Source organism: Jaculus jaculus, chromosome 1, assembly GCF_020740685.1.
Source record: "Jaculus jaculus isolate mJacJac1 chromosome 1, mJacJac1.mat.Y.cur, whole genome shotgun sequence".
Taxonomy (NCBI): Eukaryota; Metazoa; Chordata; class Mammalia; order Rodentia; family Dipodidae; genus Jaculus; species Jaculus jaculus.
The window spans coordinates 106,440,517-106,467,694 of record NC_059102.1 but is presented as its reverse complement, the minus strand read 5'-3'; the positions used below and the strand labels follow the sequence as shown (position 1 = coordinate 106,467,694).

At 39.1% G+C, this 27,178-nt stretch overlaps 1 protein-coding gene across 2 annotated transcripts in view; it reads right to left on the bottom strand.

The window, feature by feature from the left end:
- Window positions 1-272: 272 nt before the first annotated feature.
- Zcchc7 (zinc finger CCHC-type containing 7) overlaps window positions 273-27,178 on the bottom strand; it is a 224,956-nt gene continuing 198,050 nt past the window's right edge. For both annotated transcript variants that reach the window (XM_045141734.1, XM_045141735.1), the window contains exons 8-10: window positions 7,962-8,057; window positions 5,381-5,498; window positions 273-1,568 (exon numbers count right to left, since the gene is read on the bottom strand). In XM_045141734.1, coding sequence (XP_044997669.1) covers window positions 1,135-1,568; window positions 5,381-5,498; window positions 7,962-8,057 — 648 coding nt within the window. In that variant the 3' untranslated portion in view covers window positions 273-1,134. The remainder of the gene's footprint in view (window positions 1,569-5,380; window positions 5,499-7,961; window positions 8,058-27,178) is intronic.

The following is a 27,178-nucleotide window of genomic DNA, read 5'->3' as shown; positions in this document are numbered from 1 at the left end:
TGCTGTTGCTGCAAATGACCTCCAGATATTACACATCTGGATTTACATGGATACTAGGGAACTGAACCTAGGCTGGCAGGCTTTGCAAGCCAGTGTTTTTAACCACTTTACCATCTCCACAGTCTCACTGTAGTCCAGGCTGACCTGGAACTCACTCTGTAGTTCTAGGCTGGCCTCTAACTCTCCTCCTACCTCTGACTCCCAAATGCTGGAATTAAAGGCCACCATGCCTGGCATTCATTGTCTTTTGAAACATAATAAACACATTTATTTCTTGTTTCCAGCATTTTATTTTGTCTTATTCTAACATTAAGCTTTGGTAAGTACAAAAGATTCACAAGTACAAAAAAATTCTGAATAGTTTTGTGGTAGTTAAAAAAATCCATGAAAACAAACCAATTAAGTTGGATAATATTTACCTCTACCTCTAAAGTGATAAGACAGTATTCTTGAAAAGTGGCTGTGAAATGGTCTAAACTGGTTCACTGTGGTATTTTCATGTTCATAACTCTCTCACTTCTCTCAAGAGCTCTGTCTTGTACTGGACAGATTTCTTATCTCTATCTTGCTATTGCCTCATTCCTTGTCTCAGTTTTGATGACACCTTCATTCTCACCATCAGCCCCTGATATTCTGCCTAAAGAAAGATTCTGACATCAGCTTCAGAAGCAAGAAAACTGGATTTGGATTTTCATTGTTCTTTCTAATGCTTGTGTATATGTTTCTTTTAAAAGAATGCTAAGAATGAGTGAATTTTTTCTTATTAGTAATAATTTCTTGTCCTACAAGATTTTAATTTTTACATTCACGTTGCAAATAATTACATTTGATGATCTTTTCATATTTTTCGAAGTGTAAAATTTTTTCTTGTAATGATTTATTTGTCCTATACCTAGTAAAACTGATACTGGACCTGCAGACCAACTCTTGTCTTCTTGTTTTCCTACCTAATAAACACCCGTTGAACACAAAGAACTGAGGTTTCTGGGCCTTTGTTCAGCAACTTTAGGTACTGCTGAAATGAAGCGATCACAACCAAAAACTTCCCTTCGTCAGATCACAGAAAATAAGCACGCTGCTAGATGCTCTTGGTATAGAGCCCCAACGAGCACTGGAAGGCTGACCAGAAGTGTCTCACAGCTTGGATTTTTTTTTCCTCTGCTTAATAAGAAATAGGTTGTCATTGTCATCATCTTCCACGTGCCTCTCCTTTTTCTTCTCCTTGCTTCGCTTGCCCTCTCTAGCAAGCTTTTCTTCTCGAAGCTTGTGGTAATGCGCTGAGCGGTGAAAGGACTTGGAGGGTTTCTGGGCTTTTACACTGCCCGAAGACTGGGCTTTAGCGCCCCTAGGAAAGTCTCTATCCGCTTCTCGGTGCCTGTCGGCGCTGCAGAGCTTCTTGCCCTCTCCACACCCGTGCGGTTCTCTCGGGGCTGCTCTGTCCGCCTGAGACCGCCTGCTGCTTCTCCTCGAGCCGTGGCTCTTCTTCATGTCATGGCGGTGCCTCTTAGCTGATGCTTCTATATGAGGTCTCTTGAATGGCCTTGAAAAATCTCCATTTTTCTGGAGTTCTGGAAAATATAAAAGTATTTTTGCATATTCTCCAGCTAGATAGTTCATGTGTTTCTGTAGACCTAAAATAACTTAGCAGACAGGAAAGGCAGACATTTAAACATGTGAACAATATAACATTCTAAAGAGCTCTTGTTAAGATAAAACAAATCAATCACTAAAAATTGAATGGCTATAATTCTATATTTCTGACTACTAAAATGGGAACACATCCAAAAACCCCAATAATTAGTTATTCAGTATGTTTTTAAAAAATATTTTTATTTATTTGCAAACAGAGAGACAGCGGAAAAAAAAAAAACAAAAAACAGGAATGGGTATGCCAGGGCCTCTTGCCACTGCAAATGAACTCTAGACACATGTGCCACTTTGTGCATTTGGCATACGTGGGTACTGGGGAATAGAACCTGGGCTGCCAGGCTTTGCAAGCAAATGCCTTTAACCACTAAGCCATCTCTGCAAGCCCTTTGTTCAACATAATTTAATTAATGGAGACGGGGACAGTAAGAATAGCCATCTAAGCTTTGTGAAGAACTCATGTCTGACCAATTCAAGTGTCCCCAGTGAGAAAGAGTCAGTTTCTGAAGATATGGTAAAGCACGACATTACACAATGGTCTTTGACAGTTCTATATGACATTTCAATTACCTTCTGGAGACGAGGCCTGGCCTATACGATGAAGTGGATGGAAAGCTGCCGGGGAGATTACTCCTCCGCAGTAGAGGCTCTGGGTAGGGAGTGTATCCATGCGTACATGCTCTTGTGCATGTAGCCAGAAGTTTTAGTGCCACATGATATTATATTTTGTCAGGATTTGACATATTTACTATGAGCATCTAATGGAGGTAATTCTGGGAATTGCAGGTGGGAGATGAGGTTACAATGAGGGATGCAAACTAGTATGTTCACAGAACCTTGGAAGATTATAGAAGTGGTCAGTTATGGGGGAAAAAGATCAAAATGCATTATGCATATATATGACAATGCCAAAAGTAAAAATTAAAAACCTTACCATAACACAAAATTTCCAATGGATCACAGTAAAGCTCAAAATTGATTTGAGGTATAAGTTATTAAAAATTGGCAAAAGGGAAAAAATTTTTTCGCTCAGATCATGTTGTATATGAAGCTTGGAAAAAAAAAACAAGTTATAATGAAATTAAGACAGAGAGAACAATCCATTAAATCAGAGATGGCATTTTCATGAATTTCTATTGAATGTCTTTCTAATTTAGTCACCTATTAAATATCTTTGTGATTTCTCTACAGTTAATATAAATTTAGGTATATAAGCTCTGAATCAGATGTGAGAAGTAATTTTCCTGCTTTCTTCAGAATCAGTATTTCTGTTTTGAAAAAGACCTGAACTCTGAAAGTGAGGGAAAAAAAAAGGTGGTGGTGGGGGGGAATGGCTTAGTGGCTAAGGTGCTTTGTAAAGCCTAAGGATCCAGATTTGATTCCCTAGTACCAACCTCAGCCAGATGCACAAGGTGGCACATGTGTCTGGAGTTCATCTGTAGTGGCTGGAAGCTCTAGTGTGCCCATTCTCTATCTGCCCCTTCTCTCTCATTCTCTGTCCCTCCCTTTCTATCCCAAATAAATAAAATATTAAAAAAACTTAAAATGCCAATAATCAGAAAACAATGTATAGAACTTAAAAGCACAACTATTTTATCCTGGAACAAGAAAGGTAACTTGAAAAATCATCTTGATGTATGTATCAACAAAGAAGAGGGGATCTAGATGGGATGAGCACATTTCAGGCTATTACTGCACAATGAAGCTGTCTTAAACAAGTGGAAGGTGAGGCTGACACCTGAGATCAACTTCTGACCTTCACACAGGGCCAAGGAATGTGTGCATCAGCACTCACATGGGAACATGCACCTACACACCACACATACACAGAAACAGGAATGAGGAAGAAAGAAAAAGGACTGGAGAGACAGCTCAGTGGTTAAGGTCCTTGCATGCAAAGCCCGAGGACCCAGGTTCAATTCCCCTGTACCCATATAAAGCCAGATGCACAAGGGGGCATAAGCATGTAGAGTTTGTTTGCAGGGGCTAGAGGCCCTGGTGTACCCATTTTCTGTCTCTCTCAAATAAAAAAATAAAATGAAAAACCTGGGGTCTCATATGGCTTAGCAGTTAAGGTACTTACCTATGAAGCCTAAAGACTCAGGTTGGATTCCTCAGTACCCACATAAGCCAGATACACAAGGTGGCACGTGCATGCATCTAAAGTTAAGTTCGTTTGCAATGGCTAGAGACTCTGGCGTGCCCACCATTCTCTATCTCTCTTTTGTCATATTCTCAAGTAAATAAAATAAAATTGTTTAAAAATTGAAAAAAAAAAAAAAAAAGGCCGGTGTGGTGATGCATGCCTTTAATCCCAGTACTCAGGAGGCAGAGGCAGGGGATTGCTGTGAGTTCGAGGCCACCGTGAGACGACATATGAATTCAAGGTCAGCCTGAGCTAGAGTAAGACCCCACCTCGATAAATAAATAAATAATAAAAGAATGAAGCAGTTAAAAAAAACATAGGGGCTGGAGAGATGGCTTAGCGGTTAAGCACTTGCCTGTGAAGCCTAAGGCCCCCGATTCGAGACTTGATTCCCTAGGACCCACGTTAGCCAGATGCATAAGGGGCCGCATGCATCTGGAGTTCCTTTGCAGTGGCTGGAGGCCCTGGTGCGCCCATCCTCTCTTTCTTTCTCTATCTGCCTCTTTCTCTGTCTGTCACTCTCAAATAAATAAATAAAAAGTAAGAAAAAAAAATAAAGGGAAAAAAAGAACATAAACAAGAAGGTATTAATTGATGAAAAAGAACTTTCTGTTAGTAACAGGCAATAGCACAGAAATAGCTATGGACCTGGAGCTCTGCTTGCAATGTGGCCTGTAAGAATTGCCTTTTTAAAAAGTGTGTGTGTGTGTGTGTGTGTGTGTGTGTATAATGAGACAGTAAGAGAGAAAGAAGCAGATAAGAAAGATAGAAAGAGAGAGAGAGTAGGTGTGCCAGAGCCTCTAGCCACTGCAAATGAACTCCAGATACATGCATCACCTTGTGCATCTGGCTTTATTTGGGTGCTGGGGAACTGAATTTGAATTTGGATCCTTAGGCTTTGTAGGCAAGTGCCGTAACAGCTGATCCACCTTTCCAACCTGTCGTGTTTTTAAAAAAATATTTATTTATTTATTTGCAAGGGGGAGAGAAAGGGGGGAAGGGGGAGGGAGGGAGACAATGGATGTGCCAGGGCCTCCAGCTGCTGGAAATGAATTCCAGACACATGTGCCACTTTGTGCATCTGGTTTTACATGGGTACTGGGGAATCAGACTCAGGTCCTTAGGCTTTGCAGACAAGTGCATTAACTGCTGAGCCATCTCTGAGCCCCAACAGCAGTATCTTCTTAAATGTCCACTCTGAGAAAAACATTTACTGTGAATAGATGACAACATAGAATTTTGGAAGTAGATGCTTGGTTTCTGGAGATTAAGAAAGTTAAGTTATAGTCTTGTCCCCCCCATAGGGTCTCACTCTAGTCCATGTTGACCTGGAACTATGCAGCCTTAGGTTAGCCTTGAACTCACAGCAATCCTCCTACCATGGCCCCCAAAGTGCTGAAATTAAATGCATGCACAGCCATGTCTGGCCATGTTATAGTTTTTATGATGACTATTGATTTTTCTATGTTTCTATAAACATTTTCTATGTTAACCAATAGCCTTCAAAGCAGGCAAAGATAGTCCAAAGATAAAATGAAATTTGGGAGCTATTACAACAGTGATCTAACCAGAAGTTCAATAACATACCTTTTACTTTTCGTTTTATTCTCCATTCTCTCTCCTGGATTTCATATTTGTCATCATAGAAGTAGATGAATGGAGATGTTGGAAATGTCTGGTTAAACATTCGTCTCTCTGTACATTCCTAAAAATTGTATTTGAGAGTATGACATTACAAGGTTGCAATGTTCAGAAAACCTTTTCATGAGCATCTGGACCATGTTAGAGGTGAGCTTGTATCATGAGCAGCTCGCAGAGGTTGCTGGAGTAGTCCTACGGGATTGCTAAGAGTCACTTAGCCCAACAAGCTACTGGCTTCTACACTGTTCTCTCAGGCTTGGGGTTCACTTCTTCACTTATGCAACTCATCATTCAAACAATTTCCTGCCAAATCCCTTGCCTGGCTTGTGAACAGCACTGAGGGGTAGGTGCCATCTACACGTGCCTTGACCTCTGTGGAGGATTACTCAGCACTGTGTTCGTCAGTGTCCTTTCCTAGTCTGTCCCTTCAAACAGCTTTGCATCAAGTGCTTCTCTTTCCTCTTCCTAGCCTCAAAATGTGGGTATAAATTCTTAGCACTTGGTTCTTTTTCTAGATAAGTTGTCTGTAATCCTATTTTAACTCAATATTTGCTACTTACTGGGGTAGTGATTTTTATGGTGAGGTGGTGGTGGGTTATGTCTACTTAGTAAATAATAACTGTTCTTCTTGCTCCCTGAACCAGTAAGATCACTCCTTTCCTTCATTTCTCTATAGCAGTTCCTCTAATTCCATGACTCTGGCCTTCTCATGACTAATAATTCCTAAATCCATATCCTTTGGCCAAAACTACTTTTACTTAGCATAATCTGTGATACAAATCTATCTAGAATGAATCTTCAAAGAACCAGATTTTGGTTTTGTTGATCTCATTCTATTTTCTATTTCAATAGTTTTATGTTTTTTATAAAGCTGACTTTCTGGATCATCTGGGGCTTTTTCAAATTAAAGGCAAACTTACATACTAGCATAAATACATGTTATCATAAACTACTATCTATGGTGGCTTCCAGTTCCCATTTCCAGGAAGACTTGAGTAAAAGATTCTAACTATAACCATAAAGAAAACCTACTAGTTAACAACATAAAATGCATATAAGCACAAAACTTAATGATACAAATAATATAGTCTTATTCAGAAAATCTTAGTACTATACTGGTGGGGTATAAGCAAGTTTAACTTTAGTAAGGATTGTAAGTCATAAATACTAGCATATCAAATGATTCATATAAAGGTCCTAAGATCTTGATACACTCAGCTAAAACCTATGTCAACCAAACCTTTTAACTCTCCTAGACTTTTACTCCCCCTTTCACATCCTCCTGGAATAGTAACAGTGACAATTGTTTTACTTACCTCTCTAGAGTGAGTAGAACTGATACCACTTTTTTCAACATGTAACTATTCAATAACTATATCTGTAGGGCTGAATTTCTGAAACTGAAGGGGAAGTGTCCCTGGACATCTTAACCACTGACATAGTCTCCTATTAGGATCCTGTATGATCTAGACTGATGGGAACACACAGAGCTAAATAGTATTACAAATGTTTCCCAAAGCTACATGCAAATTATATTTTGATTATCCACATCACTGGTCCCCTCCATTAGCACAGACAATTGATAGTTGGCTATATAATTTATCTACTATTCTGGATTAGCCACACCACTGATCTTCTTCATTAGTGTTGGATAATCTAGAGTTCTTCATCTATGGCAGTGATGAGACTGCCAAATTTGCTTTATGGTAAATTAAAACTTATCTAGATCTAGATTTCAGGAATGAATTCCAAATGCTTTCAATATACTTCCCATCTACATTAACAGGAGTGATTTGTAAGCAGGAAGCATGTAACTATTAATTGAACAAATGTAAATGCTAAAACTATAGCTATTTTGTTTTAAAAAATGCATTAAGTTCTACATCAATGTGGTATGTGTGGTGGTGGACTGCTAAGTGAATATGTTCCCTAAAAGGTGTGGGCAACATTTGAATATTGGCAACAGGATAAATACACAGAATTAGTACAAGATTTAGAGGTGATAACTCTTTAAAAGAAGCAATGCAAGCATACTGTAGAATCATTCCATCTGCATCATCGTATGATAAATTTGGTCACACTGGAAACAGCAGCTAAATGTCAGTGCTGTGTAAGTTCTCTGCTTTGGCAATAAAGACCGAGGACCAGAAAGGAAAAACATGAGTAGTTCAAATCACCTGGTTAAGGCATAAACAGAGTAAAACTTCGAATCAAGGACCAGAGCCTCATCCTATGTTCTACCCCTCACCACCATAGTTCTGGTTGCCTGAATATGAAAGATAAATTGATCAGATCATGGACTCTGTGCAGGACTTTTGCTATTGTGGAACTTCCCCTGGATCTGTAAGCTTCAATAAATCCTTTCCTCCATAACTGTGCCTGGTCTGGAAGTTCATCTCAGCGAACCTGAAGCTGTCTGCTACAGCTATAAACAATAAGTGTTCAGTTACATGCTTTTTGAGCTCATCTTTCAGCAATCACTTCCTGGCAACAACATACATTATGCCTAAATGCCACACAAACTTACATGTCCATAATGGCCTTTTTGTGCACAGTTGTAGCAATACACTAATGCTGATTGTCCAGAAGGGGTCTTTGGTTTTTTGGGTGGTCCAGGTTTAGTCTGCAACATAAGTATTTGTGAGAGTTTAGTACATGTTAGAAGAAAGTCAAAACCTTACCCTTTCTAAAAGAGCTCTTTTAAGGAACAACAGCCCTAGGAAATACTGCTTCCTAAACTTGAGTGTGCAGTGGCAGCCCGCTGAGGACAGAGCCTGAGAGACAGCCGCGCTGAAGGCACAGGCAGCAGAGCTCACAAAGGGACTGGGGGAGGGCTCACAGGGGAGACGCAGGAAGACACAGGCCCAGGTCTCAAAGAGCAGTTTCAAGAATGGAGTGGTCTGCAATGTCAAACACAGCACAGGCTTACCAACATCAACACTGAGAAACAGCACTACAGGAGGAACTGTTCATAAGGAACCTTATTCCAAGAATTTGGAACTAGCGGGAGGGGCAGAAAGAGCAAGGGGCAGTAGGGCGAAGACTAAAGGGCTGCACAAAATGGCTAAAAAGGTAAAGGGAAGAGTAAGGAAATGATTACCCACAAAGCTAGGTGGTAGCTACTTTCAGGAAAGTTTAGCATAGAGTTTGGGGTAGGTGTCATTTCCCATTTCTAACATGTGTTACATAACTAATTTATTAAATTGTAAGCATATGTTTTATGACTTTTCAGTAGGTATTTCACAATAAAATTGTTACAAAGTTGAATACATAATGAAGAAAGGGAGAGGGTGGTTATATATTATTTTGAGAAGCAAGAATAGGAAGGGATGGTATTTAGGAGCAAAATTTGCTGAGCTTTTTCAAATGGGAGAGACCTGAGCATGTAAGAAAGTTAATAGAGATGACATTGTTGAAAAGGAAAAACAAAAACAAAAACAAAAGGGATATAATGAATAGAACAAAACACCTAGCAGGTGGTAGATTTAGCCAAGTGGAGAAAAATGTAATCCTATTTGCTGCCTTGTTTATGGAGATTGGAAGAAAAGAGGTAAAAATGGGTATAAACTTTGTTACATTTATTTCTTATACTTTTTCTTTTTCTTTTTTTTTTTGAGGTAGGGTCTCACTCTATCTCAGGCTGACCTGGAATTCACTATGTAGTCTCAGGGTAGCCTCAAACTCACTGAGATCCTCCTGCCTCTGCCTCCCAAGGGCTGGGATTAAAGACGTGCACCACCACGCCTGGCTCTTATATTCTTTATTGGGGTCCTACAACACACAATGCTAGTCTGCCAACTAATGTTTGTGCTTAATGTCACAAACAGGTGGTGGTGGGATTTCTTTTCTATTTTTTATTTTTTTTTTTTTGAGGTAGGGTCTCAATCTGGTCCAGGCTGACCTAGAATTCACTATGTAGTTTCAGGGTGGCCTTGAACTCACAGCAATCCTACCTCTGCCTCCCAAATGCTGGGATTAAAGGCATGCGCCACCACGCCCAGCTTGGGATTTCTTTTCTTGACATAGGAAAATAATGGACAGGTAATGAAAAAAAAAAATCCTTAAACAACTTTACTTTCAGTTTAAAAAAAAAAAAAAAAAAGGAAAAACCTGAGTGAAATAACCTAAGGGAGGAATTATCTCTTTGCTCATGGTTTCACAGGTTTAAGTCCATGATGCTCCATGGGTGTGCAGAGCAGCTCACACAGTGGCAGACAGGAAGCAGAGTAATAATGGAAGGGACAGGGAAAGACAGAACATGCAAGTACACGCCTCCAGAGACTTACTTCCTGCAGACAAGCTCCATCTTCCACAGTTCCACTATCCCCCAATAGTCTATTCAAAATGTGAATGCATTCATGGAGTAAATAATTCTTTGGGCCAGAGCTCTCATGATCTGTCTTTAGAAATAACCTCGCAGATACACTCAGAGGTGTTCTGAGGTGTTTCTCAATCTAATTAATCTGACAAAGAAGATTAACTATCACATCAGAGGAAAACAATAACCAGAACAATCTTTTCTGCTGAAAATAATCATGAATGCCACACAAAATGGAATTTACAACCTCACCTATTATTAGGATATAATAAAAACTACAACTAACCAATGTCACATCTTCATTATAACTGTACTTCATAAATTAAGATGATCTAAAGTCATTAAACAGAACTTTAATAGGTATACACGTGCTTATGCCAAATATCACTCATTACAATGGTTTGGAATTTTCTTCAGGGAGTAAAACACTGGAAAGATAGGAAACTGTTAAACAGGAAAGTTTTTCTCTATTTGAAAGGATGGCTAATTTTTTTTTAAATGTGACAAAGTTGCAGCCATAAGTATATATGGCTTACAGAAAAGAAACAACAGAGAGATGGTGTCATGGACATGATAATGTTTTGAGTAAGAACTTTTAAAAAACTATTCATGGGATGGGTACAGTGGTCCACACCTGTAATCCCAGCACTTGCAAGGTGGAGGCAGGAGGATCAGGAGTTCAAGGCCAGCTTTAGTGACATAGCAAGTTTCAGGTCAGCCCGAGCTACATGAGACTGTTCTAGAAGTCCAGGGGGAGAAAAAAAGTGAGATAATGATGGGTTAAAACAGAAGATGGAAGACTGCCATCAGGGAGTAGTGAGCAAATGTAAACAGCTGCAAGCAGTCTCATTTGAGAGGTCAAGGCACAAGCAATGGGTTAATACTAAACACAAAGACAGTAGTGAGCTCAGAAGAGTGAAGGGGCAAGAACAGCAGAACACAAGTCCCAACTGATGCTTGTCCGGGTGCTGAGCATACGGCATGAAAGTGTGCAAGCATTCTCATTAACTCATTATATAGTATCAACCGCCTAACACACGCCATGTATTTTTCTAAGGTCAGGTAACCGAACAGTTAGCAAGACAAAAATCACTGCCTACATCTCCAATAATAGAAGATAAAATCCATGGCCCCTTCTCCTCTCCTTTTCCTCCTTCCCTATTCCACATGTCCCTGCTTCTCACATACATAAACACACTTACATACACAAAATATTAAGTATTAGATAGTGAAAAGTAGCACACAATTAAAACAGCGAGAGTCACTGACCTATGGATTTGTTGAGGGGAACTGTTTTTTGAGGATTTAAAAAAGCCTCTGCGCCGGGTGTGGTGGTGCACGCCTTTAATCCCAGCACTTTGGAGGCAGAGGTTGGAAGATCGTCGTGAAGTTCAAGGCCAGCCTGAGAGTACAGACTGAGTTCCAGGTCAGCCTTGGGCTACAGTGAGACCCTACCTCGAAAACAAAAACAAAACAAAAAGCATCTGTACCTTGAAGGGTACGGAGGATCCATGTTGTATGTGGAGTGTTAGGAGGGGTCTGATCACTAGGGCTCTGACACTCAGGGTAAAAAACACTGGGTTTATTCTATGTGCCATGGGAAGCCAGTGAAAGGTTTGAAGTTAACGGAAGGTGTCCTGTAACCAGTTGGTAACTGTTAAAAGGAAATGTAACTGATGATAAAGGGAAGAAATGATCCCCCAAATAACAGAAAGCTCTCTGAAAGGATACTTACCTACATTTACAAATTCTCTTGTTTATACAAATATACGACACAATTTTATCTTTGAGGCAAGATTTCTAGTCCAGTGAGAAGGAAATATGCTATGTTTATACCACTGGAACAAGAGACTCCACTGGATCAAATTCTGTATTTTCACTGTCACCTGGAATCTAGATTTAAAAAAATATACGGGGGCTGAGGAGATGGCTCAGTGGTTAAAGGTGCTTGTTTGCAAAGCCTGCCAGCCTGGGTTCAACTTCTCAGCCACCCACGTAAGGCTGGACCAACATTCACTTACAGCAGAAAGAGACCCTGGTGCACTTACATACACAAACACATACAAGCACGTGCATGCAGGTACACACACACATATGCAAATAAATAAATAAATAAAAATTTATACAGCCGGGCATGGTGGCATATGCCTTTAATCTCAGCACTTGGGAGGCAGAGGTAGGAAGATTGCCATGAATTCGAGGCCACCCTGAGAATAAATAGTGAATTCCAGGTCAGCCTGAGCTACAGTAAAACCTTACCCCGAAAACCAGAATAATAAAATAAAAAAACTATAAAAACAAATAACAGGGCTGGAGAGGCGGCTCAGTGATCTCAGTGATTAAGGCATTTGGCTATGAAGCCTAATGACCTGGGTTTGATTCCCCAGGACCCACATAAAGCCAGATGCACAAAGTGGTGCACACACCTGGAATTCATTTGTAGAGGCTAGAAGCCCTGGGTATGCCCATTCTCTTTCTCCTTGCAAATAAATAAACAAAATAATGGAAAAAAAACCCCCCATAAAACACTAAAACAAAATGAAGCAATATGACATGAAAGATGATGGAAAGAGTTAGGGGAGATGAGTAGGAGAGACAAATGTAATGGGGTGATTATAAGCAAAACATCTAATTGTATAAATGAGAAAGCCATAAATGAAACTCATTATTTTGTATACTAATGTTTTTTTAAAAAGGTACTACTTATGAGAGCAGTTATTGAGAATCATATCAGTGGGGACACCAGCTACTGGAATTTGACTTGATTAGAATGGGTATAAGCCTTCATAAAGGTCTTCCTATACCATCATGGAACTTCTCATTCGTCCCTGATAGTAGAGGACACAAAGAAAACCACACAGCTCTTGAGACTCATTCTCATCATCTCCTCTGAGAAAGGCCGCTTGTATTTAATACTGGCACTTGTACCATCCCAAGCTCCTTCTTCCTGCATTTCTTTCCATAGTGCCATTATATTCTAGCATGCTAAAGTAGTTATTGTTTATCTGTCATGTTAGGCTGCTAACATGCAAGACCTGTATGCAGGGTCCTTTGCTTGGTCCACTGTATATACCTATGTCAAACACTTGGAAAGGGGATCTGCAAATTATGGCTCACACACCAAATCAGGTCCACTCATGATTTTGTATGGTTCTCATATAAGGAAGTGTTTTTCAATGCATGAAATTATGTGACATTGAAATTGTAGTAACCATAAATAAAGTGTTATCAAATACAGCCATACACATTGGTTTTTTGGATTATCTATAGGTCCTTTCATACTACAAGGCTAGAGTTATGATAGACCATACGGTCTGCCATGATAAAATACTGACAAAAAAGCCCGCTAATCCTAGATCTACAACATATGAATGCTTAATAAATAAGTGGTGGATGAGATATTAAAAACATCAAAATTCTAGAGATGGGAAACTAGTTATCTACTAATAAAGGTGTTAGATAAAAGTAAAGAATATCTGCTACTAATTGAGGACATGAAGCAAAAATTGTGTAGAATTTTTTGAATTTAGTTGTTTTACTGCTGTACTGCATAAATACTTAGTTCTAATGTATTTATTCCTCAGTATAAGTTATTTTTTATAAAAAGGCTACTACTATTTCCTATTATATATGACAAAGCATTCTAACAGAATTTATAAAGAATATAAAACAGCCGGGTGTGGTGGTGCACGCCTTTAATCCCAGCACTCGGGAGGCAGAGGTAGAAGGATCACCAAGAGTTCGAGGCCACCCTGAGACTACAGAGTGAATTCCAGGTCAGCCTGAATTAGAGTGAGACCCTACCTCGAAAAATCAAAAAAAAAAAAAAAAAAAGAATATAAACAGACTGGAGGGATGCTTATTGGTTACGGTGTTTGCCTGCAAAGCCAAAGGACCTAGGTTTGATTCTCCAGGACCCAGATGCACAGGGGGCGCACACATCTAGAGTTTGTTTGCAGTGGCTGGAGGCCCTGATATACCCATTCTCTCTCTGTCAAAACAAAACAAAACAAAACAAAACAAAACAAAACAACAAAAACAAACAAAAAAAACAACCAAACTAGAGATGGCTCAGTGGATAAAGTGCTTGTGCAAGCATGTATACTTTCAGTTTGGATCCTCAGAACCCATGTAAAGCCAGATATAGTAGCATGAACATCTGGAATTCCAGTCCTCCCATGGCAAGATGTAAGGTGGAAACAGGAGAATTCCCTGGCAGCTGGTTAGCCAGGCAGCCTGGCAAATGCAGCAGTGAACAGTAAGAGATCCTGTCTTACATAAGGCGGAAGGGGAGACCCGACACCCAATACTGACGTGTAAACACAGGTCGTGGCACGCTGCAGCTGCACTTACACAAACCCCCCTCACAAGAAGGAAAGGAAGAATGGGACCAGGGAGGAAAGGGAGAGAGGAGGGGAGAAAGAAAGAGAGGGAAGGGCATGGGGAGGGAAGAAGAAAGGATCTATATTTGTGAGGTGGAGGCCAGAGGTTCTTGAGTTTCAGGTCAGACTGGGCTACATGTTGGACCTTCCTTGGAGGAAGGGAGAGAATGATCCTAACTCATGCTTTCATGGCAAGCACTTTACTCACTGAGCCATTTCCTCAGCCCCTTAATGTTATTATCTAAATTGTTTTTTTATATTTTTTTGAAAGAAGGTCTATGAAACACAGGCTGGCTTCAAAATTGAGAGTCTCGACTTCTGGTTAAGATGACGGCGTAGGTACCACGCCAAAGCAGCCTAGGGGGGAAAAACGACCAAAAAAACTCAGCAAAATACACACTTTTACTAAAAAGTGAGGTGTATAGGAAATTGAAGCGGCAGCAGAGAAGTAGAAGAGTTCCAGAGCATCCAGAGCCTGCACAGGCGGGAAAAGCAGCTCTGGCAGCTCGGCCAACTGCCGCGGCCGCGGCGCACCAGAAAGCCGCCAGGCTCGGCTCCAGCCGCAGGAAAAGCCAGGTGCGGGAGCTTCCCTCACACCGCGCTCTCCGCAAATCGGGAAACGTGAGGGGAGAGCGGCAGCGAGCAACGGAGGAGCAGACCGCGAGGTAGAAGAACACGTGGAGCAGCGAGAGAACCGGAGCAGCTGTGGCTCCCTCCCCTCCCCCACTGCCTGAGCCCAGCTCTAGGGAACAGAACAGCAGCCCGGGACCCGGCCACACCAACAACAGGACCCAAGCAGGAACAGAGTTCGGCAGCAACATCAGCGGCCCCAGCAGCAGCAGCGGCAGACTCGGCAGCAGCAGCTTCAGGGGGAGCAGCGGCAGTGGACACAGCAGCAGCAGCTTCAGCAGCAGTGGTGGCTCCAGCAGCACAGAGGCAGCAGCAGCGGTGGGTCCAGGAGCAACACCTTCAGCAGCAGTGGCTACAGTCCCAGCAGGGGCAGCTTGAGCAGCAGCAGTTCCAGCAGCAGGGGTGCTGATCTGCAGGGCCACACTTGCCAGGCTCGGTTTGCCCCACAGGAAAAGCAAGTGCCCAGCTCCAAAAATCAGAACAGCAGCCCGACGGCCCAGGCAGCAACTTGACTGAGACCAAAATCACCCAAGGTAACTGGGATTGCACCAGGGAAGGGTCTCACTTGGTCGCAAGCTGACTTGGACCCCTCAACAGACCAGAAATCTTAACCTCTTTGTTGATAGAGGATCTGGTCGTTATAATAACTACTCTTGCATACATACTTGGGGCTGTTTTTGATTGAATGTGTACAGTGTTTAGTTAAATTTTAGAATCTACCTGTATTTTATTCCACTCAGCCTGCTTGAATACTCCTATAGCAGGGAAACTCAACCCCTAAGAACATCTTTGTAGATACTCTGAGAGTCTTAAGAGCCACACCTAACACCTTAAGGTCCTACCCTGAAAATATATTACATCAAATCAATCGATACAGCTAAGAATACACAGCTAGCTAGAAAATCCAAGCATTAACTTTATCCAAGATGCAAAAATATATACATTATAACACTAGAAACACTAAAAAGCAAGACGATATAAACCCACCTAAAAGTATTAATGCATCAGAAATGTCCTCCAGTGAGAAAGAGTTAGAGGAAATGCCTGAGAAAGAGTTCAAAAGAATGATTGTAAATATGTTCAAAGAAGTCAGAGAACAAATCAAAGGAGTCAAAGAGGAACTGAAAGAGGAAATCAAAGGAATCAAAGAAGATGCAGGACACCAATTTCATGAAATAAAGAAGGCAATACAAGACATAAATAAGGAAATAGAAATAATAAAGAAAAACCACTCAGAATTGCTAGCAATGAAGAACACAGTTAATGAAATAAAAAAACTCTGTAGAAAATCTCACCAGTAGGATGGATGAGGGAGAGGACAGAATATCTAAGCTAGAAGACCAGGTGGCAGACCTAATGCAGTCCAACAAAGAGAAAGACAAACTTATAGAAAAGTATGAGTGGGAATTTCAAGATATTCGGGACACTATGAAAAGATCCAATATAAGAATTCAGGGCATAGTAGAAGGAGAAGAACTCCACTCCAGAGGCATAGTAGGTGTCTTCAACAAAATCATAGAAGAAAATTTCCCCCAAATTGGGAAAGAGGTGCCAATACAGATACAGGAAGCCTTTAGAACCCCAGCCAGACAAAACCCAGAAAGAACCTCTCCTCTCCATATTATAATCAAACTTCCAAACACACACACCAAAGAAAAAATACTGAAAGCAGTTAGAGAGAAAAATCAAGTTACCTACAAAAGCAAGCCCATCAGGATTACAGCAGATTATTCAACACAAACTTTTAAAGCCAGAAGGGCTTGGAGTGATATATTCCAAGTTCTGAAAGATAACAACTGTCAACCAAGGTTACTTTATCCTGCAAAGTTATCCATTCAAATAGATGGAGAAATAAAGACATTCCATGACAAAAGCAGGTTAAAGGAGTATTTGAAGACAAAACCAGCTCTACAGAAAATACTTGATAGAATCCTCCATGCTGAACAAAAGGAAAAGCACACATATAAGGAACCTAGAAAAAACAAGCAATACTCAAATACTAGTTAACAGAAGAGAGCACAGGTAGAACCAGAAACACACACACACACACAAAAATGGCAAACAAAAATACACACCTTTCAATAATATCTCTTAATATCAACGGCCTCAATGCCCCAACGAAAAGACATAGATTTGCAGACTGGGTTAAAAAGCAGGATCCTACAATTTGTTGTCTCCAAGAAACTCACCTTTCTACAAAGGATAGACATTATCTTAGGGTGAAAGGTTGGAAGATGGTGTTTCAAGCAAATGGGCCTAGAAAACAAGCAGGGGTTGCTATCCTAATATCAGACAGGGTAGACTTTAGTCCGACGTTAGTCAAGAAAGATAAGGAAGGTCACTTTATATTGATTAAGGGCACACTCCAACAGGAGGACATTACAATCCTAAACATATATGCACCTAACATGGGGGCTCCCAAATTCGTCAAACAAACACTATTAGAACTAAGGTCACAGATAACACCAAACACAGTGGTGGTGGGTGACTTTAACACCCCACTCTCATCAATTGACAGGTCATCCTGGGAAAGAATAAACAGAGAGGCATCTGGACTAAATGAGGTCATAGAAGGAATGGACTTAACAGATATATACAGGACATTTCATCCAAAGGCTGCAGAATATACATTCTTTTCAGCAGCACATGGAACATTCTCTAAAATAGACCATATATTAGGACACAAAGCAAATCTTAACAAATTCAGGAAAATTGAAATAATTCCTTGCATTCTATCTGACCACAATGGAATTAAACTACAAATCAGTAGCAAGAAAGGCTATAGAGCATACACAAAATCATGGAAACTAAACAATACACTACTAAATGATGAATGGGTCAATGAAGAAATCAAAAAGGAAATCAGAAAATTTATAGAGTCAAATGATAATGAGAACACAACATACCAAAATCTCTGGGACACAATGAAGGCAGTTCTAAGAGGTAAATTTATAGCCTTGAGTGCCTATATTAAGAAATTAGAAAGTTCGCAAGTAAATGACCTAATGCTTCGCCTTAAAGCCTTGGAAAAAGAAGAACAAGGCAAACCAAAAATCAGTAGACGGGAAGAAATAATAAAGATTAGGGCAGAAATTAATGAAATAGAAACAAAAAGAACAATCCAAAGAATTAATGAAACAAAGAGTTGGTTCTTTGAAAGGATAAACAAGATTGATAAACCCTTAGCAAATCTGACCAAAAGAAAGAGAGAAGAGACACAAATTAATAAAATCAGAGATGAACAAGGTAACATCACAACAGATTCCAGAGAAATTCAAAAAATCATAGGGACATACTATAAAAGCATATACTCCACAAAGTATGAAAATCTGAAAGAAATGGATGATTTCCTTGATCTATATGACCTACCTAAATTAAATCAAAATGAGATTAATCACTTAAATAGACCTATAACAAACATGGAGATCCGAACAGTTATCAATAATCTCCCAACTAAAAAAAGGCCAGGCCCGGAAGGATTCACTGCTGAATTTTACCAGACTTTTAAGGAAGAGCTAACACCATTGCTTCTTAAGCTTTTCCAGGAAATAGAAAAAGAAGGAATTCTACCAAACTCCTTCTATGAGGCCAGCATCACCCTGATACCAAAACCAGGCAAAGATAGAACAAAAAAAGAAAATTACAGACCAATCTCCCTCATGAACATAGATGCAAAAATTCTCAACAAAATATTGGCAAACAGAATACAAGAATATATCAAAAAGATCATTCACCCTGACCAAGTAGGCTTTATCCCAGAGATGCAGGGATGGTTCAACATACGCAAATCTATAAATGTAATACATTACATAAACGGGTTGAAGGACAAAAATCACATGATCATCTCATTAGACGCAGAGAAAGCATTTGACAAAATCCAACATCCCTTCATGATAAAAGTCCTACAGAGACTGGGAATAGAAGGAACATATCTCAATATAATAAAGGCTACTTATGATAAGCCTACAGCCAACATATTACTAAATGGGGAAAAACTGGAAGCTTTTCCACTAAAAGCAGGAACAAGACAAGGTTGTCCACTGTCCCCACTTTTATTTAATATAGTTTTGGAAGTCTTAGACATAGCAATAAGGCAAGAGACACACAAAATTAAGAGTCTCCTGCCTAAGCATCCACAGCACTGAGATGACAGGCTCATGTCACATGCCCAGCCTATGTTAAAATACACGTCACACATTCTCTCTCAGCATGGAAGGAAGGGACAGTAAGCACTGCAGACAATCACTGGCAAAACTGACTAACTCTTCTAAAGACCCAGAAGTCTGATAAATTCAGTTATGGGATTATGTTCTAGATCTGGATCCATTAGCCATCTGACCTTAGGCAAATTTCTTGCACGGCTTTGCCTCTTACTCATTTGTAAACAGGGAAAGCAGCAGCAGTGCTCCTTCCTGACGCCGTGGTGAGGAAACATGAGATGTGCTCATCTTACCAGAAGACTGACCACTTTCTCTTTGAAATAGTTTTTTAAAGCTTAGTTCCTCAGACAACACATTTTTCTGTTTTTATTCCACTTGCCTCTTCTCCACTCTGCTTCCCGTCTTTCCTTACAATGGAGTGAGTACTCTAGGGCTGTCTTTAGTATTTCCTTCTCTCTCTAATTGCATTTAGCTCACAGCTTTACAATGACCACATAAAAATACGTATCTTCACTCTTGATCTCTCAACTCCATCTTTGTGTCCCTACTAGGATGTCTGTCTAATAGCATCTCAGATTTTTAGTAAATAAAATTAAGTTTCCTCTATCACGTACCTCAAATTTGTCCCTCTCACTGTCTGTCTCATTTCATTATTAGCAACTCTTTCTATCTGCTTAGAACTAAAATCAACAACCTTGTCTCTCTCAGACATTTTATATTTAGCCTATCAACAAAGCTTCTTGTCTCTGCAAAACACATCTTCTTCCCATTCCTCCTCTACTATCTTGATCTGACCATTCATTTTTTTCCTTTTTTTTAATCATTCACTTTTGATTTGGATGAGTACAAGAGACTCATAACTAGTTTCTTTTCAATACAGCATGATCCTTCTGGCATGTAAATGTAAATCAGAACATATCATTCATCATCTGAAAGTCCTCTTATGCAATAGAGGCCAGAAATCTTATAATGGCCCATAAATTTTCACCCCCCCCAACTTCACTGTATGCCTTGGAGTATATCTCACTAGCCTTTTCACTGTTTTCTGATCACTCTAGATAAACTTCCACCTCAGAGTCTAACATCAGCTATCCTATCTACCTGGATCACTCTTCTCTCAGATACAAGGTGCCAGTCTTCTTAGTAAGGCTTTCCTATTTCAAGCGCTAGCTCCCTCCCCATGATACTCTCTGTGGTAATTTGTTGATTTTGGCTGTGTTTCTCTTCACTTGGGTCTGTGAAAGGGAACAAGTTTCTTCCACCATCAATGGCACTTTCCCTGGATCTGTAAGCTTTAAATAAATTCCACTTCTCCCATAAACTGTTCCTGGTTTAGAAGTCCATCCCAGCAATGTGGAGCTGACTACAACATTCCCTAGGGCCTTTTCCTTTCAGAACAAAACCAACCTTTCCAAACAAGCAATCCCCAAACAACCCTTTCCAACACGTTACTTCTGCCATTAAAAACTCTACTTGTTTTTATTTATCCACCCCAAGTCCCATCCACTAGGCAAGGAAAACATCAAGCTCAGTAAGGGCAAGGATTTTTGTCTGCTCCCCAGCCTCTGGAACAGGGCCAGGCAAATAAAGTTCAGTAAACATGACGAGTTAATAATGAGGTAAAGCACACTGCCCATAGATCACATCTCATAAATTTTAGGTATTGTTAACAATTTGGAGACTTTGGGAAAGTATTAATTTTTTTTTATGTCTCTAAGGGCAAACTTATAAAATCATGCCATGATGTATTAAAAAGCTTTAAAAAATTAAGCTGGCATGGTGGTGCACGCCTTTAATCCCAGCACTCGGGAGACAGAGGTAGGAGGGTCACTGTGAGACTACATAGTGAATTCTAGGTTAGCCTGAGCCACAGTGAGACCCTACCTCGAAAAACCAAAAAAAAAAAAAAAAAAAAAAAAGCTTAAAAAATTAATATCAACTTCCTTAGTGTACCTCCTACTTCTTGTTTAGAGTGTGGCATATATTTTGGCAAAACCAGGAGTTAAGTAGGAATGCGAAGAGAATAAAAAAGAGAATAAATAGGAACTCATTTTTATAGTATCAGAGATGAAGAGATACTTCTTACTCAAGATTCTGAAAGCATGTTTCAAGCTGACATTTATCACAGTATTTTGAAAGTAATCTCAAACAGCACTGCTGTTCATTTTTGCCCCTAGATGGACTGCAAACATTTGGACATTCATTCATCTGAATAATGTCACCAGTTAAAAACTTCCATTATTACTAATAAAAATGGCAATAGTATTTTTCTTGTTATGAAATCCTAAGCTGTTTCACATAATTAATTAGTAAATGACAAGACAAACGGTATCTACACGCTTTCATTTTAATGAACTATCATGTACTAAGACTTAATAGGAATGGAATCAGCCTAGATCTAACCTAATTGCAGAACATTTCTGTATTAAAATACAACATTGAAAACTCAATAATTATTCTAGAGGACAAGTTTTCATACTAGATCTAACCAAAATCTTTAAGCTGTTTAAAGTGTTAGAATTATAAATTTGTGATTCAATATTTCTAGCTTTGGGCACGTCTTTATTTTTAATTAACAGAAAAGGTCCAATTTAAAGCAGAATGTGTCACCTGATTAGCTCTAGGTTCAAGTTCCTGTCACATGTACTTATATTACACACAAAAAGTTAAGTGGAAAGGAATGAATATAGTTTTGTAGAACTTTTTGGAAGTCAAAAAATGTACCTAAAAACTGTGACCCAATGACCTACCAAATGGGGTATTTATGACAGCAAGTCTTTTTTTTTTTTTCTTTTTTGGTTATAGGCATTTAAATAATCTATATTTGTTGTGTGCTATCTTAGAGATTACATTACCATCAATATATGGAAGTAATAACCTGGTAGATAGCATTACCTATGAAAGGTGCATCCCATCTCTATTCTTGCTGAAAGCTTTGCGCGCACCAGTAAGCTCAGTAGACATCAGCAGATAAACCCTAAGCCTACAGCGCCACGGGTTTGCTCCTAAGGTCTCCTCAAGGGGCGGCCGACGCAACGGTCACAAATGATTTTCTTCCAATGTCGTTTTACATAACCCTTTTTTCTGCATGAGTAGTTAGTGTGGAATGAATGAACGAATGCCATTAGAACAGTTTATCATTATCTGGGATGGTAGTCTCACTCCCTATACTACTAGGAATCTCCATGACAAAGGCCAAGAGATCAAAACGCTAGAGCTACCCCAGTGTCCTATTTCTAACAGTAATTTTTTATGTAAACGAATTTGCTGGCCATTTCCCTCTGTGACCTTGAGCTGTCCTTATCTAAACTGACTGATCCAATGAGGGCTTGCATCTTAGTTGATTGCTTATGTGGGATATGTAATCAATTTCACTAAATAAAGGGAATTTTCTACTCTTGTGACTGAAAAATGGATTTTTTAATAATCACATATGTTGTAAAACTAAACTATGTTTTTATTTATTAAGCTAATTTTCATTTGAGCATATATTGAAAAGATATTAAATGACTGAGATAATTATAACCAAATGCAACATTGAGAAAAGTACAGATAAGCTCCCATCTTTCTGAACATGTTGCACTTTTATTTTTACCTCTTAGGTCAATATAACTTTCATTTAAAATATTACTTTCATTCTTTCAACATATTCACCAATAGTATAACCCTTTTGTCAGTATCAATGTACTTTAAAAAAATTAACCCATAAAATTAGACAGGGTTTCTCAAAAGAATGTTATATATCCTAAATTAGAAGCTTTCAATCTTATTTAAAGCCTATGAGTTGAAATGAACTATTGGCATTTATAAACACTTGAGCAAAAAAATTTGAATTTAAAATATACTTTTCTTTTCTGTTTAAAGATATTGATTTTGGGCTGGAGAGATGGCTGAACAATTAAAGTGCTTGCCTGCAAAGCCAAAGGACCCAGGTTTGATTCCCCAGGACTCACGTAAGCCAGATGCACAAGGTGGTGAATGCATCTGGAGTTCATTTGCGTACAGGCCCTGATGTGCCCATTCTCTCTTTTCTCTCTGCCTCTTTCTGTCTCAAATCAATTAAATGAAAATTAAAAAGTAAAAAATGATATATATATTTTTTTGGTTTTTCAAGGTAGGGTCTCATTCTAGTTCAGGCTGTAGTCTCACAGTAGCCTCGAATTCACAGTGCTCCTCCTACCTCTGCCTCCTGAGTGCTGGGATTAAAGGCGTGTGCCACCACGCCCAGCTAAATGATAAATCTTTTAAAAGTTACTGATTTTTAATAGCTATCCAACAGAGATCAGGGACAGTTTTCTATATATTGTACTTAGTTTTACAGAGTAGGCAAAGAAGGAACAGATGTTCTCTCTTTCCTTTGGTAATATTTACGAATTAAAATTGTTTATAAATGCCAAGAGCAATATAATCAATATACACCCAAGAAAAAACATCATCACCACCACCACTGTAATCTGGGGGTAAAGGCATGAAAAAGTTGGGCAAGCTCCTCTGTAGTGAACCAAAAGAGGCAATGGTTATGATCCTGTGCCTCAGCTGTGTGCAGGTTGAGGCTCCTTTTTTCCTTTCATGTGGTTTCTGGAGATGGATCCTCACATCTGGAACCTTGTTCCAGGCCCATTCCCCCCACGGTGGTGGACAAGGCCTTCTGTTTGTGGTGCACTGTTGTGAATATTCAGAGTACTCCTTTTCTTTGAAGAATTATGGGATTTTTTTTTAAACAAGCTTAAGGCCTTACAATTATTTTACTGAGCTGGAGAGATGGCTTAGCAGATGCCTGCAAAGCCAAAGGACCTTAGTTCGATTCTCCAGGACCCACATAAGCCAGATGCACAAGGTGGTACATGTATCTGGAGTTCGTTTGCAGTGGTTGGAGACCCTGGGGTGCCCATGTTTTTTTTTCTCTCTCTCTACCTCTTTCCTTCTCTCAAATAAATAAATAAATAAATAAAAGTAAAAAATATTTTATAATGCATCCTTTATAAAGTTTTAAAAACCTTAATTTTCTCCTACATAAAAAAATAACTCACTTGTATTTTAGTGGACATTGCTATTTTGCAACATTTTGAAAGTGTTAAAAATACCATATGTTAATATATTTTTATGTGTTAGAGCTATGTCATATACCCACCAGATTCCCAATCTATTAGGTAATTAGGCAGACTTCTGAAACACATATATGTACACAACAGACTGGAACGTCTCCTTTGGAGCATTTTCTAGTCTATCAGGTGATTACATCATTAAGCCACACATGCTACGTAGAAAAATCCTTATGAAAATTCATGAAAAAATGTACAGCACATCATTAGCATGCAGAAGATGTGTATGCTTTTGATAGTTTTTCTTTAAAAAAAAAAAACTACATGAAATAATTAGTCCAGGTCATGAAAACTGCACCTCTTATGGTTTACCTGTCAATAATTTGTTTTATTGGAAAATGGAATCTTGAACAGGGTTCATTTGAATTGTAGCAGAACCTAGACTGTTACTTTATTGGTTTGATATTCCAATATAAACCTAAGTTCCTTCCTACTTCTCTTTTTGAAACACTTATGTACTACAAACCCATGGGTAGAAAGGTAGCAAATGACCGATGGTAAAGCCATTAATTGTTTGAGGCACTGCACTACTGCACATGCTGATACTCGTACGTCCTTATGCAGTCAAGAGTTTAAGGGGTTGCATGGATGCATCTTTTCAGTAAGTGAGAACTATGTGAAATAAAACAACGTGACTCCGTGAAAAGATTATATATTTATAACATTAAGTTGTAGGCATACCTAAAAGGGCAATATATTTAAAGACTAAAATAAAAGAGGCACAAGTTTTATAAAAAAGAGCTACTAAGCTAATTTATGATCTTTTACAAAAAAATTAAAGAAACAGACACTTTTCAGCCCCAAACCCCAACAAGTACAAAAACAAAACCTCAGTAAGCAGAGAACAATGAACATATGCAAGACATTAAGGATCACAGCAATTCACTCCCTGAATGCTCCAAATCTTCATGGCTTAAAAAGCATCCCAATTTTCTCTAAAGGTAGTGGCCTTTATTCACTGGGCCATGGATAATTTTACATGGAATGCAAAAATGTTAGTTTAAGTTTAATTTACCACCCTATTTAAATATATCCAATGTAGCTCTCAAACTGCAGAGCTATCCCTCTGTCTATTTTAATTTTAAAGTAAGTTAGCATAGGCTTCCTTCTTAATCCCCAGAGACTACCTACATAGTGACACAAACGCACAAATTTATGACAGCAACATAAATGCTCTTCTGAAGTAATGTGCAACATTAAGTGAAAATCGTTTCCTGGAAAGATATTATAGGTATCTATATTTTATTTGCCATCTTAAACATATCTGGGTCTTTATGGCCTTATTTTAAAAATGTATTTCCTTTTTATATTTCCTGGTGCAAATGGACTGCATAAATAAGCAATGTGCTATGAGGCTTCAGACCAGCCGATAAAACCTTTCAATTTTCATGCCAGCTTCTTCTTTTGTAATTCAAATCTGCCTGGAAACTGGCAGCTCTGAAAACTGAAACAAGCACTGCCACAAATACCTTGTAATGCTATCGACCTTGTCTGCCCATGCAGTGAGAAAGGGGGATGCGAATGTGTCTGCAGCCATCCAGATAACACAACTCATTTTTTTAGGGGGGGGGGGTTGGGTGGGGATAACAGAAGCCATCCCCAGACTGCACCAAAAGCAGTTATTACCAGGCGAGCTGGAGAATAAGTCTCTTCAAAATACACAGGGCATTTAAAAACCATATATGAGGCTGAGCCACTGCTGTCATTACCAATTTTAATTTAGCTCCTTCAGTTTGCCAGCCAGATAAACTCTTTAGTGCTGTTTTTTAATCTATTTGCCACATTTATGTTTAAGATTATAGTAATATGGATAGGAGAAGGAATCACTTTTAGGGGAAATAAAGAAATAGATCCGCTTATCGGCACCCATCAGAAAGTTCATTAATCAGCCAGGCTTTGTGCCCTCTAAATTGAAAGGTTAAATAATCCTCTCAGGAATATTTCTTGGCCCCTCCGCCAATTGTCCGGAGAGAAGCTGCCATTCATAGCACGCGGGATCGGTGACAGGGTATCTTACCACTGTTTGGACCCCAAACAATGATGGACAAATGGCCTGGTTTACAAAGAAACCTTTTAGTACACAGATGGAAAAGACCACAAGCTTTGATGCAGGGTGGAGGGATGAGGGCGTGGAGACAGGATTTAAGGGAAGGGACAGAAGAGAACACATACATGTGTGAATTCACAGATATTTTATCTGCAAGTTTGTTGGGGTAGAGTATAAGACATAAAAATCACATTTAATATATATTTTCCAAACATATGCAATGCTTAAAATAATAAATATCTGCTTATATAATTCCTACTCAAGTGTATAAACCTCCACTGAAAAATAATATAATAGAATCATAGCTCTGTTAGCTAATACGTGGGGAATGCAACTAAGCTCCAAGATGTTCATTTTGACTGTAACTCTGCATGACTTACAACAAATGCCCCCCCTCCACCACTTATTTTACAAAAATACTGTTAACCATCACTTACAAAGACAGGGAATTCCGCAGCTTCAAGAACCTGTTTTAAGGTGGGAATAAATGTTCTTTTCTTTTATACTTTGTCCCATCTTTGCCCTTGCTTGTGTTAAAGTAAGGGACAAACATGGAATAGGAATGCTCTCTGGAGAACACGTATCGCATGCTCTGAGAGAGTGCCTGGTTCTGTGTTGCCTATTCTTTTGGACCCATGTGAGGACACAGGTGGAACTCAGTCTTACACCTCTACAATTTGCTATGACCTATGGCTAGTTTCTGGCATCAGACATGTGAAGGCAAGTAGTAGTTTTACCTGAAGCACAAAAACCTGGAATGCTATTTTGTTTCCTTTTCTACCTGACCAAAATAAGCCCTTTCTTCCTAGTTGAATGTACCATAATTGCCAAATACTGAGTCCAGATTATCCTCATTATAAAGACTTATATAATTTCATTTGTTTATGGCAGCTATACTCAGAATATATGAAAGTCATTTAAGAATTATGCACATATTAGCTTAAAATACATATTTCAAACTGGTACCACTGCTTATTTGGGTTTTCTTTTTTCTTTTTTGGTACTGCAGATTGACCAGAGCATTGTGCATTTTATATATGCTAAGTATTTTACACAATCATTTTTACTAGGAAAGTAATTTAAATATTTAGTGACTTAATATTAA